General features: G+C 34.9%; 1 protein-coding gene across 2 annotated transcripts; it reads left to right on the forward strand.

Annotated features, from left to right (window-relative positions):
- Positions 1-3,019, forward strand: LOC107917882 (probable GMP synthase [glutamine-hydrolyzing]). Of its 2 annotated transcripts, XR_001689850.2 has the most exons (6): positions 70-843; positions 937-994; positions 1,096-1,179; positions 1,267-1,402; positions 1,867-2,244; positions 2,690-3,019. XR_001689850.2 is itself a non-coding variant. In XM_016847266.2 (5 exons), exons 1-5 carry the CDS (start codon positions 192-194, stop codon positions 2,158-2,160), a joined length of 1,224 nt encoding a protein of 407 aa, XP_016702755.2. In that variant the 5' UTR covers positions 1-191; the 3' UTR covers positions 2,161-3,019. The 2 variants fall into 2 exon arrangements, 1 of the variants encoding a protein (XP_016702755.2); XM_016847266.2 differs by having other exon boundaries at positions 1-843; positions 1,867-3,019.
- Positions 3,020-12,971: the final 9,952 nt, after the last annotated feature.

Genomic DNA, 12,971 nt, shown 5'->3' on the forward strand with positions numbered 1-12,971 from the left:
AGAACCCAACCTCCCCATGTTCTCTTCTTCCTCCCGTCCCCACTTTCTCCCCTTTTATATAACCCCACCTTTCCCTTCTCTATTCACTCCCTCCCTCCCTTCCCTTCCATCATTACTCTTCTTGTTGCATTGCACCCCTACACTACATTAATTCCGTTTCTCACATCTCACAAAAGAGAACAAAAAGAAATATGTGTACCTCTAAGGCTAAGGTGACCACAGGCACCACTCATGTTGAAATAACACCACCTGCTGTCGCCCGGATCAATGGGCGTCCTGTCCTTCAGCCTACTTGTAATCGTGTTCCTAGCCTTGATCGTCGTAATTCCTTGAAAAAAATACCACCCATCTCTCCTCCACCACCTGCATCACTACCATTTACGCCATCAGCCACCAGTACTACAACTGTTGCCAATGGTAGCAGGGCTAAGGCCTCACTCACACCGCCTTTATCCCCAAGCTCAAAGTTCACCACCACCAAGCGATGGAGTGATCCCAATGCGTTGAACTCAAGTTCTGAAAAGGTTGCCATTCCCAGAAACACCACAAAAACCTTGGATAGGAAGAAATCCAAAAGTTTCAAAGAGGGTATGGGGAATAATGGATTATCTTCTTATATTGAGCCATCATTGAGTTATTCTTCTTCTCTGCTGGTTGAGGCTCCAGGAAGTATTGCTGCAGTCAGGAGGGAACAGGTAGCTCTTCAACAAGCACAAAGAAAGATGAAAATTGCACACTATGGAAGATCAAAATCGGCCAAATTTGAATCTAAGGTTGTTCCTCTCGACAATACCAAGCCTGCCGAGGAAAAGAAGAGGTGCAGTTTCATTACGCCCAACTCAGGTACTTCTTATAGTAATTTTTACTTGCAAACTCAGTAAATTTCATAGAAATTAAATGATTTTACATCTAAAATCATATACAATTCAATCTTAGATCCTATCTATGTGGCTTACCATGACGAAGAATGGGGAGTTCCAATCCATGACGATAGGTAAAAATAAAATCTCTTTGTCCATCTCTTCCTATATCTTTAAACATATCAAAGCCACTAAAATGTTTTTTTTTTCAATAATCTTAAACTTGATACTACAGCATGCTCTTCGAGTTGTTGGTTCTAAGTGGTGCTCAAGTAGGCTCGGATTGGACTTCAATCTTGAAGAAACGTCAAGATTTCAGGTGATCACTAATTTCAGTCTTCCCTAATCAATAACAAAGTATTATTATTGTTGTAGTTCCAAGACTAACAAAATTTTATGTTCACAGGGATGCATTTTCAGGGTTTGATGCAGAAACTGTAGCCAACTTCACTGAAAAACAGATGACCACAATTAGCTCTGAATATGGGATTGACATAAGCAGAGTTCGAGGTGTTGTGGACAACGCCAACCGTATTCTCGAGGTAATTAATTACTCTTTTCATCAATCTTTCATTTTCAATCAGTTTACGTTATTACTTTCAAAAAGCATATGCTTAGTGCAAAGTTCAAACTCCAAAAATAACTTTCTTGTTTTGGATTTGTGTGTGTGTACATATGTGAGATTGGTTGCTAGTTTATTATTAATTTTACTTGTCCTCCTACGTTGTGGAAAGTTGGTGATAGGAATAAGTTTGCAAGTTAGCTGTTCTCAAAGTCCTCTTGAAGCTTGAACGATCGATTCATGTACTGACCCCACATTACCCATACAAATATAAAAGGAAAATGTGAAAATTACTCTTTTTCTTTCCCAAAGTAACGTAATAAGGGAGCCATGGCCCATGATTACATAGACAGTTTGATGATCACTGATCAGTACACCTCACATGCATTTTATTTATCCAATACTTAAAAAAAAAAAAATTGGTGTTATGTTATATGAGTGCAGGTTAAGAGGGAGTTTGGATCATTTGACAAATATATATGGGGATTTGTGAATCACAAGCCGATGTCGACGCAATACAAATTCGATCACAAGATCCCAGTTAAGACATCAAAGTCTGAGAGCATAAGCAAGGACATGGTGAGAAGGGGGTTTAGGTTTGTTGGACCAACGGTGGTCCATTCCTTCATGCAAGCCGCCGGTCTAACCAACGACCACCTCATCACATGCCACAGGCACCTCCCTTGCGCCTTGTTAGCCATCCAAAGGCCACCGGTCCACTCACTCCCTGATTTGTAGATGATTATGAATTGACATTTAGACATATCCAGGCAACAATAATGCATTGCATGGGACGACATCAAAGCAGTAGCCCAGATGCATATACGTAACTAAAACCCAATTTCTAACTAATTAAAACCCTTTTTTTTCCCCTCTTTTCCTCGTCTTTTGTGTGATTATCATGAATGATGATAATAATTAAACATATATGTATGTATGTATGTAGTAGAAAAGGTTTTTGTGACTTGTGACTCAAGAAACGGTGTGAAGGTTTGGATTTGCTTAGCTATAAAAGAAAAGAAAAGAAAAAGAAAAAAGATGATTAGAGATAAGAAAAGATGGATTGGAATTAGATAGGTTGAGGGGTGGGAGTGGGGGGCAAAGTGCATGTGCAAGTGCATGTGCAAGTTCAAGTTCAATGCTTAAATGCAAATGCAAATGGGTAGGGTGTGGGTGGGGGTGGGGTGCAGAAGCATGTGTGGGATGTCAGTTGCTTTTGAATACATGTGATATTGGCATAATTATATATATTTTGCTTTCTAAACAGCACAGCCTGTGGTCGACTACTGCTTCCACTGCATCAGATCCTATACCTTGTATTGGACCACCTGCTTTCCCTTTTTCATATTCATTTTCATTTTGGGGGTTTGAGTTGTAATTAAGTTTCTCTTTTATTTTTATTGTGCTTTTTCCTAATCTATTGCGTGGAATTTGGCTTTGGGGGGAATATTAATACCCCGACTGGGTCTTGGTCTTGGATATGGTGTGGATTTTTCCAGTTTTGAGTGATGTTTGTTTGATAATTTTTCATGTGATTTTGCTGTATTTGCTTAGTAAATACACTTCATATAATTATAAAAATGTTAAGTTGAAAAGACAAGTAGGTCCCCATGCCATGTGCCCACTGTCCTTTTCATACCTTCTCTCTCTCAATTATATATAGTGGAATGTTACGATATTGTTCAAGTCAATGATTAGTCCATGTCATATATGACTTCTTTTTTCATCTTTTAAACAAATAGAATAAAATATAAACAAACACGATTTACAGTTATAGACCCATAATATTATAGAAAATTATCAATCAACATTTTATACTCTATTAATAACGTGGGTATTTGGTTGAGTGGATGGATTGATGGAAAAAGCAAAGAAGTGATAAAAGAAAATAAATTTTAAGCGAGAGGAAAAAAAGAAGGAGAAGGAAGGATTATTTTTTTATATTTTAATGCATAAAAATTAATCATTTCAAATTGGAATGATAAAAGAAGAGAAAATTAGAGAATGATGTATGTTAGTTCAACATTATACATTTTTTTCAAATGTTTCATTTTCTTTCTTTTCATTTTTTAACTCTACCAAGTAATGGATGTAAATAATAATTAGATTTTTTATCTTTTTATTTTTCCACCTTTCAGTTTTTCATCTTTCCAATCATTAAGCAATTTTAAAATATACACTACTATATTATGATACACCAAGATGAAAAATTAAATTTATAACTGTCTCTCGAGTCGGTAGACTTTTGAATGTTCAAGCTTGGTTATTTGTGGCATGTACATAGAAAAGTTAAATGCTTGAAATGTAAAGTATGTGCTTGTGTTTTTGGCATTGCTGAGCTTGAATATATATGTACATGTGCATATGGTAACTTAAGTAAATGATGAATGATATTTGCAAATGTGAATGGCAAGCTTAAGTAATGACAATTTTATATGTTTTGGTTTAGGTTGATTTTGCTTATAAACATGTATCTCTATATGTTAACTTGATGAAATGATGTTTGGACTATGGTAAAGTTAGGAATATGACATGCATATGGTTTACTTATATTATGAATTGAATCATGGATAATGTATGGATTATAATGGCTTGTGTCTAATGCTTGTGATGGTGCCTATGAAGGCATATTGGTTAAAATTAGGAAATTGACATGTTTAGGTATGCTTTTGGTGCATTTTGCATAAGTCTAATGAACGGTTAAATGCTTGTTTATGGCATAAGTAGTTTAATCAATTGTGTGACTTGATTTAAAAGGCATATTTTGTCACACACGGGCTAACACACGACCGTGTGTCACACACGAGCAAGTAACACGACCGTGTGCTTTGTATGATCTTGGTGGTTTTGGTTAAAGACGATCACAGTCTTTCACACGGCCTGGCGACACGACCGTGTGAATGATTGTAAGATTTTACATTTAGGTCCATACATCCTCAGCCTATCACACGGCCTGGCCACATGACTGTGTAACCTTGTTTTACACATTTGCCCAATATTTTCTGAAATGTTTTAAATTAGTTACTATTTGTTTCGAAATTGATTTTAGAGCTTTCGTAAGCTCGAATTAAGTTCAAAATTGTATGCAAGACATGATTTGTTTGATGAATTGATGACTTAAGATTGTTTTGAATAAAATACTTGAATTAAATTGTACGTTCTGGTTCTTTTATTTACTAGCATCCCGTAACTCGATTTCGGTAATGAAAATATAGACGAGTGAGGGTTGTTACATTTAGTGGTATCAGAGCTATGATTTAGTTGATTTTAAGACTAAATGTAATATGTATTGAGTTTAGAGAATACATGCCACAATAACATGTATCTCATATACCTGGAAGTGAGGATTGTGACGCATTTTTCCAGATAATGAATGAATGGTTTGCTCAATTTGTGCAAGCTAACCTAATGGCTCCACAACCTCTGCCCCCTAATATGCCTCCCCCAACACCCTTTCATCCTCAAAGCTCAAATTAGGTAACTATTAAGCAACCCTCTATAAATAAGATTCATAAATGTAGAGCAGAAGAATTCCAAGGGTTGTATAATGATGAGCCTGCGAAAATCAAGTATTGTTTAGAAAATACTCAACAGGTTCTTGATGAGCTAGCTTGTTCCCCTGATGACAGTTTGAAATATGTCGTATCTTTGCTAAAAGAAAAAGCATATCAGTGGTGGATTACTCGGACATTAGTAGTTTCGAAAGACTGAGTAACATGGGATTTCTTTTAGACTGAATTGAAAAAGAAAATATATTAAGATGTATTTGGAAAGGAAGAAAGGAGAATTTATGGACTTGAAACAGGGAAATATGTCTGTTTTGGAATACAAATGTGAATTCGTCAGTCTGAGTAAGTATGCTTGAGATAATATATATTCAGAGGCAAAGATGTGTACTCGTTTTGAGTAGGGTTTAAATGAAAATATTCAAGCGATGGTGGGTGCATTGAAATAAAAAAATTTGTGGTATTGTTTGAGCTTGCCCAGAAAATGGAAGAAATTTGGATCAAGAAGAAACGTGCTAAAACTAAAAGTGAAAGCACAAGCAAGAGAAATGTAACCAGAACTTTTTTAGCTCCTCCATAAAAAATGACAAAAGATTTTAAAAGTCAATCTATTTTTATTGCCAGAAGCTCGAGAAAAAGTATACCCAGACATAATTACTCAAAGAATCAAGCAACATCAATAGCGAGTGCCGATAGTGTTCGAAAAATAGACACACCAGTTTGCGAGTATTGTGGCAAGAATCACTTCGGTTTATGTAGACTAAAAAAAGGATCATGTTTCTGATATGGTTCATTTGAGCATTTTTTGAGAGATTGTCTAAATAAAGCCCAGTCAGGTTCAGAACAGATTGCCAGACTAGTGATTGTTTCTCAGAGGGATAAGAAATCAAGACCTGGAAACATATCTGGAGTTAGCCGTAGTGAGGCAAGTGATGCAACCATTAGGTCTAAAAGTCGAATGCCAACTAAAACCTATATGATTCATGTTAGAGAAGAAACATCGACACTGAATGTTACCGTTGGTACATTTTCTCTTTTTGATGTTACTGTTTATGCATTGATTGACCCTGGGGAAACACATTCTTATATATACACTACTTTAGTAACAAAAAAGAATTTACTAGTAGAGTTGACTGAATTTGATTTTAGGGTGTCAAATCTGATAGGTCAAAGTGTGATTATTAATAAAGTTTGGAAGAATTGTCCATTGAAAATTTGGGGTTACAAATTTCCTGCTGACCTGATGTTATTGTCGTTCAATGAATTTGATATTATCCTGGGTATGGATTGACTAACATTTCATGATGCAATTTTCAGTTGCAAATGTTGTAGGCCAATTTTAACCCATTTACATCAAAACCCAATTTAGCCTTACCTGACCCACCAAAATTAAACCCAAAACCCAAAATCTTAACTACCCAAAGCCCAATTTACATCAAAACCCCAATGGCCCAAACCCTAAGCCCAAATCAAAATAAAAAAACCCTAGCCCACAACCTAAACTTTTCTCGACTAAATCCTAGCCTTTGCCACCACCAACTCCACTAACCACACTTGCTCCACCACCAACTCCACTAGCCACACTTGCTCCACTACCTACTCCACTAGCCACACTTGCTCCACCACCACTTGTACCTATAAATGAAGACATAAATAATAAAAAAATATTTTGTAAATGGCTATATAAGCCTTCTCATATTTTGTATTTAGAGAAGGAGAGAAAAAAAGTTTTTGGAGAGAAAGTTATTGTAAAGGATTTTTGGAGAGGTTTTTTTGGAGAGTAATCAAGGAGAAGAGTTATTGTAAATGCTAGTTTTTTGGAGAGGCTGGTTCTTTTTTTTTTGAGATTAATCGAAGATCAAAGCAAAAGAGGTTCATTTGTCTATTCTCGTTTTAAGTTCTTTGTTTGTTTATTATTTTCCTTTTAATTTTATTTTGCTTTTTATACGAAAGTAAAAATAAAAGAAAGAAGCTTACCCATTTTAGAATTACCGAAAAAGGGTTTTTTTTGAGGTTCGGCTGCCGTGTACGGTGGCGCCAACGGCGGCCGACGGCGGTCCGGCGACCGGACGTGACCGGCCTTGTGGCCGGAAATCACCCACCTTCTCCCTCTCTCTTTTTTTTTCTTTCCTTTTAAGTGCAAAAATGATTTTTTTTGAAGAAAATGGGCCTTTTATAGCCCTCCAAAATGACGTCATCTTGGGGTTGGCAATTAAACCCCAAAACAACGTCGTTTTGACTTGGACTGGATCGACTCGGCCCGACCCTCCTAGGATCTGCGTGTTTTTTTAACGGAAGGGCTAATTGCGCTTTTAGCCCTTCCAGTTTTTTTATTTACTTTGCAATTAAGTCATTTTTTATTTTTAATTTGGTCCCGAAGTTTGTCGCAATTTTCAATTTAGTCCCCGCTGATGTACTGCGTTTTGATAGGAAGGAATAATTACTGTTTCGGTCCCCCTATCAGATCACATCTTATTTCAACATCGATATTAGTTTTTTCTTTTTCTTTTTATTTATTTTTTTATTTCAATAAATAAGGCAACGCGCCGATTTAACATTAAGTCGTAGATTTCATCGCTATGTTGGGTGAATATCAATCGGCTTGTGTAAAAAAATGGAACGTCCTTTTCAAAAGAAATCGAAATTATAAAAATTCTCGTGTTTTGATCGGATCATAATTAAATGTCACATTGAACTCGTATTTTTGAAAATTAAGACAACACATGTTTAACGAGATACCAATTTTGGGCGTCGCGAGGGTGCTAATACCTTCCTCGTGCGTAACCGACTCTTGAACCCTATTTTTTCTCTGGCTTTAAACGTAGACCTAAACTCGGCTTTCTTTTTGTTTAAAAAATAAATTTTCTTTTGAAAAAGAGGATTTATTAGGTGTCCGATCACACCTAGGAAAAAGGATCGGTGGCGACTCCCCTTTTTAATAAAATTGAAAGTCGGTTTTTAAATTTTCAATAAATCGCCTCAATTAGTGACCAAAAGAAGAAATTTTTACGTCGCTACAGCAAATATATACGAATTGTTTTAAAGTGCCAAAGTAAATAATTGATTAGTGTTGAAACTGATAGATCTGATTGTGTTACTAGCATTGTATCGATTTTTACTACTCAGAAGTTGATCAAAAAAGGTGTTAAAGCTTATTTAACATATATCTTAGATACAAAGACATCCGAATCGAAGATAGATCAAGTTCCAACAGTGCGAGAATTAATTGATGTTTTTTTAGAAGAATTACCTAGTTTGCAACCTAAAAGAGAGGTTGAGTTTGTGCTTGATTTAGTACCAAAGACTGCTCTGATACCTATCACATTGTAAAGAATGACGCCTATAGAACTAAAAGAGCTGAAAGCACAGTTGTAATAATTAATAGACCGTGGATTCATTCGACCGAGTGTATCACCGTGAGGTGCTCTAGTACATTTTGTGAAAAAAATAGAAATTTGAGATTATGTATCAATTACAAGAAACTGAATAAATTGACTATATAGAATAAATATCTGTTGGCTCGAATTGACGACCTATTTGATCAATTGAAAATGCCTATCATGTTTTCGAAATTGATCTGCTATCTGGACATTATCAGTTGCGAGTCAAAGAATCAGATATATCAAAAACAACATTCAGAACTCGGTATGGACATTATAAATTCCTTGTTGTGTTGTTTAGTTTGACTAATACTCCTATTGCATTTATGAATCTAATGAATAGAGTGTTTTAGTCCCATCTAGACAGGTCTGTGGTTGTGTTCATTGATGATATTTTAATTTACTCAAAAAATGAGGCCAAGCATTATCAACATTTGAGAGTTGTATTACACGAGAAACAACTTTATGCTAAATTCAGTAAATGTGAATTTTGGCTACCCGAAGTTAGATTTTTGGGGCATGTGATCTTTAAAGACGTTATTCGGGTTGATCTAAAAAAAATTTTTGTGATTATAAATTGGAAACCTCTACGTAATGTTACAAAGATATGTAGTTTTCTAGGTTTGGCAGGTTATTATCGACATTTCATAAAAGGTTTTTCGATAATTACTTTATCATTGACAAAGCTACTACAGACTAAAAAGTGCCAAAAAAGTTTTGATCAGTTTAAAGAGATGTTGGTTGAAGCTCCAATGTTGACTCAGCCTAAATCCGGAAAAGAATTTGTAGTTTACAGTGATACTTTATTAAACAGATTAGGTTATGTACTTATGTAGGATGGCAAAGTGATAACTTATGCCTCTCATCAGTTGAAATCGCACGAAAGAAATTATCTGACACATGATCTTGAGTTAATTGTAGTCGTTTTTACTTTAAGGATTTGGCGATAGTACCTATATGGTAAAAAATGTCATATTTACTCTAATCACAAAAGCCTAAAATACTTAATGACCTAGAAAGATTTAAATCTGAGACAATATAGATAGCTCGAGTTGTTAAAAAACTACAACTTGATCATCGACTATCATCCAGGTATAGCGAATGTTATTGCAAATGCTTTGAGCTGGAAATCTTTATTTTCCATAAAAACATTGAATACTCGATTGACTTTGGAAGGCGATGGTTTTATTTTGGCTGAATTGAGAGTTAGATCGACTTTTCTTTAGAAAATTTGTGAATTGCAAAAAAATAAAAAGATTATGATTTGCAATTGAAGTTAGAATTGATTGAAAATGGTCAGATTACTAAGTTCAATATCGATGATAATAGTAGTTTGCATTTCAGAGGTCATTTGTGTGTGCGGATTGATGCAACATTGAATCGAGATATTTTGTGTGAAGCTCACAACAGTGTTTATTCGATTCATTTTAGTAATACAAAAATGTATAATGATTTGAAGCAGATGTACTAGTGGCCATGTATGAGACATGAAATATCTGAGTTTGTGACTAAATGTTTAGTTTGTCAATAGGTGAAAACCGAGCATTAGGTTCGATCAGGTTTATTATAGTATGTACTGATTTCAGAATGGAAATGAGAGCGAGTTATAATGGATTTTGTATCAGGATTGCCGTTAGAAGGGAAATAGGAGCGAGTTACAATGGATTTTATATTAGGATTGCCGTTAACTCCGAAAAAGAAAGATGCCACATGGGTCGTTGTTGATAGATTGATGAAATCTGTGCATTTTATTTCAGTTAGAACAAATTATTCACTTGAGAGATTAGCTAAGTTGCATATCTCTGAGATTGTACGATCACATGGTGTGCCGTTATCTATTATTTCGAATCAAGACCTGAGATTTACCTCCAGATTTTGGAGTAAACTACATGAAGCTTTGGGTACGAAATTGAATTTTAGTACTGCATTTCATCCCAAACAGTTGAATAGTCTAAGCGAGTAATATAGATTCTTGAATATATGTTATTAATCTATCGTCAAATGTAGTAGTCAATTTGAGTCAATTCCGTACTTAAGGAGTTTGTTTTTTTAAGAAATTTAGGATTTTAATTTATGTTTTCAGTAATTCGACCTTAGAATAGAAAGTTAATAAAAGTAAGTGTTTTTAACACATTTTATAGGTGTTGTGACCTAATAGGCTGACACGGGCCTTAGGTTGTGCTAATTGGTTTAACTGAGGGTGTAGGATAAAAATATAAAGGTTTAATTGGCATAAAATCAAAGGTCGAGTGATGCACAAGCTTCCCGAGACGTTAATGCACCAAATGAATGACACAAGGCAAGATGTTCGTGTTTTTTCGTGCCACGCAAGAGGTGGGGCACAACACATGTTGAATGCTACCTAAGGTTATAGGGGTTATTTTTGTCCACGCAATCAATCTTATTTGAAGACCTAAGACATGTCGAAGACCTAATTTGGACGACCAAAACCTCTATAAATAAGACATTTGGGGTTGAATGCAACTAAATCATCCTAAATGCCTTAAAAAACCCTCGTAGTTTAAAAGTAGTTTTAATTTATTTTCTTTTCGACTTTTCAACACTTTATTATTTTCCTCTTGAAATTAACTTTGATTCAAGAGTTTATTTATATTATTCAAGTATTCCAGTTTATGTTCTTTTGCATTTGTTTTATTTCTTTATTCCAATCAAGAGATTTACTACTCTGTTTCTCATTCGGTATTCATTCCACGATTATTTAATTCTCTTTTCTCCTCGGAATCGGTCGTGTTCTTTACATGGTTTACTGAATTGAGAGAAAGAGATCATGATTGGCTAAATCCTTTAACGGAGATTAACGAGTGGATAAGGATGTGATTAATGGAGGATTTAGGATTATGTATTTTTACTCGACCTTGACAACCTTAACAAGTTATCATAGGCTAGATGAGGTAGAAAGATAAGTTGAACCAAGTAAATCACAATTTATCTCGGTTGAGAAAGTGAGGTCGAGAGATAAGTGAGTATCAACCAATCGAGTAGTTAATTAGAGGCTAGGAGGTGATGATATATATATGTTTTGGTTTAGGTTGATTTTTCTTATAAACATATATCTCTATATGTTAACTTAATGAGATGATGTTTGGACTATGGTAAAGTTAGGAATATGACAAGCATATGGTGTACTTATATTATGATTTGAATCATGGAAAATATATAAATTATAATGGCTTATGTCTAATGCTTATGATGGTGCTGAAGGTATGTTTTTGGATTATTTTGTATAGGTCTAATGAATGGTTAAAGGCTTGTTTATGGTACAAGTAGTTTAATTGATTGTGTGACTTGATTTAAAAAGCATATTTTGTCACACACGGGCTAACACATGGCCTCCTGTGTCACACATAGACAAGTGGCATGGTCATGTGCTCTGTATGATCTTTGGTGGTTTTGGTTAAACATAATTACAATCTCTCACATGGCTTAGCAATATGACCGTATGAATGTTTTTAAGATTTTAAATTTAGGTCTAAATGGCCTCAGTCTGTCACACGGCCGTGTGACCCTAATTTACACTTTTGCTTAATCTTTTTTGAATTGTTTTAAATTAATCTCTATATGTTTCGAAATTGATTTTAGAGTTTCATAAGCTCGAATTAAGTTCAAATTTTTATGCAAGACATGATTTTTTTCATGAATTTATGATTTAATATTTTTTTGAATAAAATACTTGAATTAAATTGCATGTTCCAATTCTTTTATTTACTGTAGCGTCCTGTAACTCGATTCCGACAACGGAGACGGGTGTTACAATTGCTTATAGTTAATATTACTCCAATGACTTGATATTAATGTTGTGTTTGGAATCTTGAGATGAGATTAGCCAGTATTTTGAATAAACTGTTTGCTTATGAATATTCATGTGAGCTTGTTTTTATTTATGTTATTTTATATTAAGCTAATTTATCTTCTACTGCAACAATATCTATTAATATAAATTCTATACCCATACTTAATGGAACTAATTTCAAGTAATGAAAAAGGAACTTATAGTTCTTGTCTGCATGGATATAGACCTTGTACTAAGGGAAGAACAACCTGCACCTCTAACTGCGGCAAGTGCCCCTGATGCTAAAAAAGATTTTGAGAGGTGGGATCATTCAAGCCACATGAGTTTAATAATCATGAGCATAACATTCCAGAAGCCTTTAGGGGCACAAAATTTGAAGATATTACTCAAGCCAAGGGTTTCCTTGACAAAATTGAAAAATGTTTTGCCAAAAATGATATACTCACACTATAAAATCCCAAAATAAGGCTAGAATTTTGAGTCTGGCGAGCTCGCGTTCACTAGAAGACTTGGTGAAGTCGTGTAACACCCCTAACCCATCTTCGTTGCTAGATTAGGGTTACAGAGCATTACCGAACAATCAAAAAACATTTAACATCATAACATTAAATAAATTAATCTAACCAATCAATCATATACATTTTGTCCCTAAATCAAGCCTTTGAAGCCTTAAAAATAGCTTAGAAGCAGTTCGGGACTAATTTGAATCAAAACAGTAGATTTAAGAAAAAGTTGCAAAATTTTGAAAACAGGGGTCACACATCCTTGTGGCCAGGTCGTGTGACATAGAAATCGAATAAGGGAGACATGGCTGTGTCCTAGCCCGTGTCGTCACCCATGTAACTCACTGAG

This window comes from Gossypium hirsutum, chromosome A01 (assembly GCF_007990345.1).
Source record: "Gossypium hirsutum isolate 1008001.06 chromosome A01, Gossypium_hirsutum_v2.1, whole genome shotgun sequence".
Lineage (NCBI taxonomy): Eukaryota > Viridiplantae > Streptophyta > Magnoliopsida > Malvales > Malvaceae > Gossypium > Gossypium hirsutum.

What these genes read in the sequence shown, in the direction of transcription:
- LOC107917882 (XM_016847266.2), top strand. Translation starts at nt 192, where the DNA reads ATGTGTACCTCTAAGGCTAAGGTGACCACAGGCACCACTCATGTTGAA. An exon ending in GTTCCAATCCATGACGATAG is followed by an intron (nt 995 to 1,095) that starts GTAAAAATAAAA and finishes TTGATACTACAG; the next exon opens with CATGCTCTTCGAGTTGTTGG. An exon ending in ACGCCAACCGTATTCTCGAG is followed by an intron (nt 1,403 to 1,866) that starts GTAATTAATTAC and finishes ATATGAGTGCAG; the next exon opens with GTTAAGAGGGAGTTTGGATC.